The sequence below is a fragment of the Kryptolebias marmoratus genome, linkage group LG4 (genome assembly GCF_001649575.2).
Source record: "Kryptolebias marmoratus isolate JLee-2015 linkage group LG4, ASM164957v2, whole genome shotgun sequence".
Lineage (NCBI taxonomy): Eukaryota > Metazoa > Chordata > Actinopteri > Cyprinodontiformes > Rivulidae > Kryptolebias > Kryptolebias marmoratus.
Window position 1 is genome coordinate 7,218,258 of NC_051433.1, and position 8,515 is coordinate 7,226,772.

Here is an 8,515-nt window from a genome sequence, read left to right on the forward strand (position 1 = left end):
ATAATCCAGTCCAGGTTTGAAGTGTCTAGGTGCAGTAGTTTTTAAATTAGAATCAATTAAAGACGCGGATGGTAGTGAAAAATTAGGTGGAATCGCCCTTTAGCTATTCGACGCTAGAATTTAATGCCAACTTCAGCGTCGTAATGAAATGTGGGTATGCGCCCGATGTAAACACAGCAACATTATATTAGACTTTACTTAACAAATATGTACCTAACTACAAACCAATACATCAACACTGACGGGTTTTTGAAACTACATAGCTCTTCTATGGCCTAGTTGCAGCCATTTTGGCTGTTTCTGTAGGTAAACAAACATACATGGTAGCTCACAAATTCTGCTTGCAAACGTTTAATTTAACGACACATCAGTATGAGGGTGAAAAAAAAAGTGTGTAGTGTTATAATCGTCACCACAAAACCCCTCTCTATTGACATTTTAGCAATGTTTGCACACATCAATCAGCAATATTTGTGATCACAAATCTCCTTCACCGTTTTTCTTGAGGGTCAAACATTAAAAAGTTTGCAAACCACTGCACTAGACTAGATTAGAGACCACCAAAGCTCCCTATTCCTGAGCACTTTCAGTTATTCGTTTCACGACACAAAACTTTCATTATATTTAATTATATTTAATACACAATGTCGTAATTTACAGGACATCTATGATTTGTATTCAGTCTTTCCGACAGCTTGTTTTTCATTAATAAGGGTAAAGAAACGTAAAAGGACGGTTTCCGCCATAAGGGACATTTATTTTATAGTTTTGAAACCACTGCAACATCGTTTCCGGTTTCTTTTAGCTAGCTTTGCGATTGGCTGCTTGCCCGAGAAGACTGGAATTGAGGAAGTGAGGCAAGCCCCGCCCCCATGAGCTGAAGGGATGGGCATATATCCACCACATGGCATCTCAGCCCATTTCGGGTTTTATTCCGAAAGTGAAACTCTGGTTTTATATTGTAGCTGTTTTAATAAATCTCAGTTCAAGAGTTCAATAATTGCCCCCCCCCAAAAAAAAATAAAAAATAAAAAAATAAATAAAAAAATAAAAAAAATAAAGGAGGCAGAAAAAAAATGGATGTGGGTGGCAAGTCTATGATTGATGTGATGGCACACCCAAGTGGTCAGTGAGGGTATTACAACCGATAAATATGTAATATATTGACTTTTTTAAAATTGACTTTGCTTTCAATTAATCTCAATTTCTTAAAAATAACTCACTGGTTTTGAAACTTTAAATCACTTCATAGACCTAATTTCATGCAGATATCAGGATGAAGTATTTCAAAGGGAGCATCCATCCGTTTATTCATCCATTTGTGTTGTCAAGTTGGAATGAGGCAGCTGCATTGCTGTCTGCTCTCTAATTATAGATGGACATTTGCCCCTTTGGAGGGTGTATTATTAGATGTCTCAGAGGACGCTTGACTCAACGGGTATTCAAGGGATCTCAGTGAGATTATCTTAGTTAAACAAGGGACAATCCAAATGTCTTCACATACACACATGAGCAAAAAGAGTTTTTAAACTGTATTTTAAAAAAACAAAAAACACTGATGACTTATAAAGCAGGATATGTGAGGTGTCATTTCTAGGCCAGAGGAAACAGGATGCCAGTGACTTACAAGCCCCCAACATACAAATGAAAAAGAAATCTTTGAATTTTCACAAAATGACTGTTTCGGTACGAGCAATGATTCTTATTGAGCAGTGCAGGACCTATGGGAACTGTGACCGAGACAGGTCGTGTACTTAAAGAAAGGCTGATCTCAACGCTGGTGAAAATGGTAAAGGTGAAGAGTTTAGAGTGGCAGCCAGGCTCAACTCAGGTCAGGTTACAGCGGCGCTGCTTTCCCAGTCAGTATGAGTGGACCACTCAGGGCTCCAACAAATGAGACACATTAACAAACACAAAGTAATAAAAGGTTCAATAATTTATTGAAAAATACATTTTGAAATGTAACTTAATGCACTTTTTAAAATGAAAAACATCTAGTGGGAGTGAGTTTTGTTCAGTGCTTTGTTAAAATCAACTTTTATTAAAGGTACTGTTAGCTTTTCAGTCCATGTAAGGCACAATGATTTAAAATCTTAAAATGTTTAAGACTTGGAAGAATTAAGTAATAAATTTATCAATCAGTAAAAACAGAAACAGAATGAGTGTTTCTGCCAGGTTCAGGTCAGTTTGACTTCATCAAGAAAAGATCAAGAGCAAACCTCAGCCAAAGTGTCACCCCCCCATTAACGTCTTGGTTAAACAGGAGCTCTAGGGTAAAAGTCTTTCCCAACTTCCATCCAATCCACGATTCCTCACGTCACATTTTCACATGTGCTCCGGGTGGTTTTGCAAACACTTGATGAAGTCCGTGACTGGGTGGCCGTTGAAGCAGATCTCCTGAACAGCAGTGAAAAGAGGAAACCTGCAGGAAACAGAGAAAAGCTCAGTCCAAAAACAACCGATTTCTCTCGTCCCCAAACAATAAACAGTCCTTTCATGCCAGAGTTTATACTAAGACCATCTCATGATGAGAAGGGACGAGTTCTAGTCTTTTGGTTATGTGTGATATCACGTGAGATCTTGTAAGATGTCTTAATTCTGAAATGATGACTCTCAGCTACTACCACACCAAAGTTTAGCTCAGTATCTGTGAAATTGACTGAGTTCTAGCTATGCTTGTGTTTTCTAAGGTTCCTTGGCAGTGGCGGCAAATTTGAATGGGTTTGACTCCAAAAGTTAGTCAGCTGTATATTTAATGACTATTTTCTGAGAGGTTAATTAAAATCTGCCCAGCTGTTCTTCAAAATATTTTGGTAACACAACAGACCAAACAAACACATGCATAAACACACACAGACACCCGACCTCCAGCAGCGGGCGATAACAACATATGAAGCTTTAGCTTTGGAAAACTTCCCAAAACATTAAGTTTTAAAATGAGCGTTCCTGAACTGTTTCAGTCTGTTATAATAATGGATATTTTATAAATAAATGCAGTTCAATCAAACTTTTGTTCTGCAAATAGAATCCCAACTAAAACAAACTTTATTTGCATTAGCGTTTGCACATGCTTTGCATTTTCTAAGTAATGTGTATAAGACAGACTTACTTTTCCACCATGTTTTTCTGTTTCAGGATTACGTAGACTTCGCTTGCTGTGGCCGGACCCTGAAGCTTCTGCCCATTCAGCATCTCGTTCTCCAGCTGCTCAATGCTCTAAACAGAAAAAATGGGCAGCAGCAGTTTTTATTTGAACACACACACACAAAAAAGACAGACAACATCAAAGAGAAACATGAAGGAGATAAAAGCTGCTCCATACTTTGCCTGTTTTGGCAAATGCCTCTCCAATCTTGCGGTTGCGGCCTCCGTAGCAGGTCGTGATGAGGTCAGCGACGCCGCAGCTCTCCAGGAAGGTGGTGGGGGAGACGGGGCAGTTTGTGCAGAAGACCTTGGCGAAGGCAATCATCTCCATCAGGCCGAGACGAATCACCGCTGCTTTGGTGTTGTCACCGAAGCCCAGGCCGTCGCAGAAACCTGCTCCCACTGCCACGATGTTCTGCAGAGAGGGGAGAAGGTAGAAGCTGAATGACTGTTCTGTTTAATAATGCACATGGAAACTCAAAATCTGTGGGGAAAAATAGTCTTTGAAAACTGTCATCTCCAAGCTGCACACTTTGAACTGGTGCCTGCCTGCTGGATTTATCTCTTTGCTATTTATGCATCATATTAAATATGATTTTGAAAATAAAAAAATCTTACTGGCAATGAATCATCGCCACCGAAGGCGAAGCGGGGGAGAGATAATGTTTTTACCCGTGTCTGTATGTGTGTGTGTGTGTTCTGTTGCAATGGCAAACTATCTCATGAACCACTGAACAAACTTTAAGGAAACTCTCAGAAAATAATTATTAGATGTACATCTACAAATGATTACCTTTTGGAGTCAACCTCATTCAAGATGGCTGCCACAGCAACATTAGACAACACAAAAACGGCTTCAACTTAGTCAGTTTTACAGATATTGAGCTAAAACATGAGGTGGTAGTAGCAGAGAGTGATTCACAACATATACTCTGAGCACTACACATTATGCAACAACTGGTTTTAAAACTTTGCCATTAACTACTGGAGTCAACTCTGTCTGTTAGCAAAATATTTCCTAACAAATATTACCCAACATTTCCCATCCAGGAAAAGGCAAATCCCATACGAAAAAAATAAAAAACAAAACAAAATAAATAAAAAACAAGATAACTTGACTTCTATTCTGTGGTTAAAGATGATTTTAAAAACGTCGGAGTCAACCCAATTCAAGATGGCCACCACAGCTAACCAACCTTAGCCTCCACAAAAAAGCTGTATCTCCAAACTTTTACAGATCCTGAGCTAAAATCTGGTGTGGCAGCAGCTGCAAGTCCTTCAAAACACATACTTTAAGCAATAACAGATCATGTGAGCTCACGAAGTTTGACCAAAACAGCTGTAACTCCTTCATTCCTCAACATAAGATGAATTCAGTCTAAACCTTTGGCATGAAAGGCAGTGGGTGATGTGCATTCCTTCAAGGAATGCTAGGCCTTTATTTTGAAAAACGGGAGATTTAATGAATGACAAACATCTATTCATACACATATTGCAGCTTCCTGTTGTTATCATGCACTTTAAGTACATGTTGTTTTGAGTCAAGATGATTTAGTGAAGAAAGGAAACCTTGAGCGCCCCGCAGATCTCCACCACATCAGACTCCTCCACCACCGTCACACGGAAGTTGGGGGTCTCCATCAGCTCCTTCAGCAGCGGCCCCACTGCCTTGTCTCTGCACCCTGAAATAACAAAATCACCGTCGTCAGCTGTTTATGTGCTTAAATCAGACGTTATACAAAATTTAAAATGGCATGTGCCATGTTCAGTGTTGCACAGATGGGAAAAAAATGTTTAATTCAAGATTTTTGTGCTTCCTGTGACTTTTTGTTGGAGATACTTTGTCTTTGCTGTTGTCTTTTTAAAACCTCTCCCTTCCCAAATCCCCAGCCTCTGTGAAGTGTTTAAAATTGGGGAAAACCTGGATACAGTTCTCTGGAAGAAAGAAACTCCAGAAGGAGTGAAACTTTGTTCATTTACAGAACCTTAACATGCCCCAAAATCTACAGCCTAAACGAAAAGCAAGAAGGGAAACAAACAGCTCAGTATGTCCTCGTTATATCAGAAACCTCCCTTACCGATTGTTGTTTCGCAGAACTTCTCATCAGCCACCTCATTAGCGATGTTTGCACCCATGAGGACGGTCATGGTGATGCCCAGTCTCCCTCGGATGACCTCTGAGATGAGCTTCAGACCCTCGGGACCTGCATCTACACCCTGGAGTTAAAAAAAAATAAAAATAAAATCATGTATGATAAATTAATGAAAACAAATATTATGGCTAAATAAAAAAAATATTTCCAGTGGTTGTTAGTTTTTTCCCCCATGTTCTCTCTGCATGAATGCAGAGTTTTCTCTTTGAAAACCTTTGCTTTAGCCTGTTTGAGTTTGATGAACCTTGATGAGAGACATTCCAACAGCATCTTTCTTTATGTGATCTTTAATGGTGTCACACACTCTCCCAATGAACTGGTGAGGGACCACAAAGATCAGGATGTCGGCTCCCTTCACAGACTCCGCCAAGTCTGAAACGGCCACCTGGTGAAAAGACATGAAGACTTGTTTGGACCAGCATTATGGACTCTTCCCACTTTCAACAGGTGCTACAGGATGACGGGTGCTGAGCACTTTCATTTCAGACTCACCACGTTGGGAGGCAGCTTGTGACCCGGCAGGTATTTCACATTTTCATGATCTGTGTTGATGATTTCTGAGAGTTTGCGGTCGTTCACCGTCTCCTCAAACACCCACATGTTTACTGTGGTGTCAAACTTGTCATATTTGGCTGCGTTGGCACCCACAATCTTGGCAATGGCAGATCCCCTGTGAACATGACGACACATGAGGACTAGTCGGGTGTTGGAATACTGGCTGGTTGAAGTTTATTGCGTCTTTTTTGCTCTATGACATAGTAATAGAAAAATAAATCTTTATTTTATGTGTATTAATGCACAAGAAAAAGTCTCTATGTAAGAAGTTAGTGAATTTAGAAGTGTAATTGGTTATCAAAAACAAAATTTAAAGAAATAATTATTTGTATTGTCATTAATGTTGGGCAGCACGATGGATTAGTGGTTGGCGCTGTTGCCTCACAGAAAGAAAACCCTGGGTTCTGGGTTCAAGCCCCGGGTTTGGGCCTGCAGTCTTTCTGTGTGGAGTTTACATAATCTCCCTGTGTTTGTGTGAGTTTTCTCCGGGTGCTCCGGTTTCCTCCCACAGTCCACAAACATGCCTGTTAGGCAGCCTTCAGGCCCAGGCCTCCCTTCAAACAGAGATCTGGGATCTCAGTGGGATTTGCTTGATTGAACAAAGATTAAAAATAATTTTAGAAGTGCTTTAAATAGAATAAGTTCCAACTCAAATGCTATAAATGGACAAAACAAATCCACATTTTTGAAACAAGTTGAACACTTGTAATAGAAATAAATATATAAATATTTGACATATTCAACAATTATGCTTCAGTCAGATCAAATTTCTCATAATAAAAGCACAATACAGCATGTCACAGGCCTTTTCTTTGGTGTCAGTGTCTATTTTGTTTATTTATTTTGAATTAAAAGCCATGTGGAGAAACTTGCTTTTGTATGACAAGAAGGGCCCTTTACTGACACACTGATCCACCATTTTCAGTGTACATGGAATTAAATTTAATGAAATTAAAAAGTATATTATCCATAAGTTATTGTTAGGAACAAAATAAATATAAGTTAGATCATTTTAGACTAGTTGAGTGTGTTCCAAGATTAGATTACCATGAACAAAACTAGCAACCTAAAAGCAAAGACTTGGGTAGAGCTTAATTTTCTTTTAGAAACAGTCACATTTACAAAATAAAATATAGATGTCATTAATTTTGACTACAGGCACACGTTATTATTTCTTTAACTAGTTCCAATATTTTAAAATACATTCTAAATTCTAATTCTGCAACTATGTGAAATGGGGCAATCTGAAAGTTTACTGCAGTAGTTTTACATATATATTGATTAACAATTCTGAAATGCAGGTACGCACTTAATGTAAACAAAATACTGAGCAGAATTCGCTGAAAACTACATGGAAGCTTGAGTCATGTGACTGACCTACATTAGCCTAAACAAATATGGAACCAGACAAGCGCAGAATCTCAGAGAAGATGTTTAGGTGGAAATAAAAGTTGGATCTGCTGCTGAACACACGAGAAAAGAGAATAAATAAATAAATATCAAGAATAAATACTGTGGATCAAGTAGGATGGTGGAGAACCATAAAGACAGAACTCAGTGAAACTCCTTCTAGTCCAGTGAGTTTAATGTTAATGTTTGACCTATTTTCACTCACTTTGTCCGTTTCCATAAGGAAACAAACATACGTGCAGCTGGCTCCTGGTCGCAAATTTTGCTTATAAATTTTTAATTAAAGGACACGTTAACCATCAATATGAGAAACATAGTGTGTGATTAAGTTCATTACTTTATGATTATTTATGATTTGCGGTGAGGACCTTTAATCTGATTTGTTGCTGCCTGAGCCAACAACTGACAAACAGTAATACCACCTTAAAAAGGCTTAAAGTAAACTGATATAACATTTCTTCACTAGAGAACAGCAGTCAACAGGTACATATGACTTTAATGGTTTTTAAATAAATGAATAGAATTAAAAACCAGCAGCCCATTTCACAAGCCTATCACCACATTAGATGCAGCTGCATCTGTAACAATGATGAAATGGATTATTAATTCCCCCCATTGGGACACTTCAACCATATGACAAACTCCTGAGAAGTTTCTCTGCAGAATAAAATGTAACGTAATGAAGGAGCTGCATCCAGCACTGACTAAATGTCAAACTGTCTGAGGGACATCAACACCACATGAAGGCTGAGTCAGCACAGATACTGTGAGGACTATTAAAATGCCATCTTTAATAAAGATTTAAAAGTTAAGGACTCGAGGAGTCAGCAGCACTTTCAAAAACACACGCTCTGCAGCCTTGTAACAAAAAGCAGGGGGTTTGGAAAGTTTATCAATCATTTATCTGCTGTTAAAGTTGCACAAGTTTGCCAACTTGCCAGTACAAAAGCTCCTCTGCGTGCTGAATCTTATCCCCCCAGCTGTTTCCCCCCCTCTGTCTGAACTCACCAGTTCCCAGAGCCGATCACACACACTTTCTTAGGAGCTGCCATCGCGCCTTTGGAGCTGCTGCTGGTGCAGAGACGGACTGAGGACCAGAACAGACTGGATTTCTAACAGAACCACAGCTGAGGATCAGGAACACCCCCCTCTGCTGATGGTTGGTCTGCTCTGTCGCCCCCCTCACAGACTAAACAGGAGAGTCCAAGATCCACAGGAGTCCCAGCCCCCCTTTGTTGGCCCACAAAGAGCCC

At 39.4% G+C, this 8,515-nt stretch overlaps 1 protein-coding gene across 1 annotated transcript; it reads right to left on the reverse strand.

Annotated features, from left to right (window-relative positions):
• Window positions 1-1,918: 1,918 nt before the first annotated feature.
• Window positions 1,919-8,428, reverse strand: LOC108231479 (glycerol-3-phosphate dehydrogenase [NAD(+)], cytoplasmic). The gene is made up of 8 exons (XM_017408547.3): window positions 8,271-8,428; window positions 5,790-5,967; window positions 5,542-5,682; window positions 5,223-5,361; window positions 4,714-4,826; window positions 3,323-3,559; window positions 3,110-3,216; window positions 1,919-2,422 (listed from the first exon to the last, which is right to left on the reverse strand). The coding sequence occupies exons 1-8, from the start codon at window positions 8,312-8,314 to the stop codon at window positions 2,326-2,328; spliced, it is 1,056 nt and encodes a 351-aa protein (XP_017264036.1). The 5' UTR covers window positions 8,315-8,428; the 3' UTR covers window positions 1,919-2,325.
• Between the last annotated feature and the right edge of the window lie 87 nt (window positions 8,429-8,515).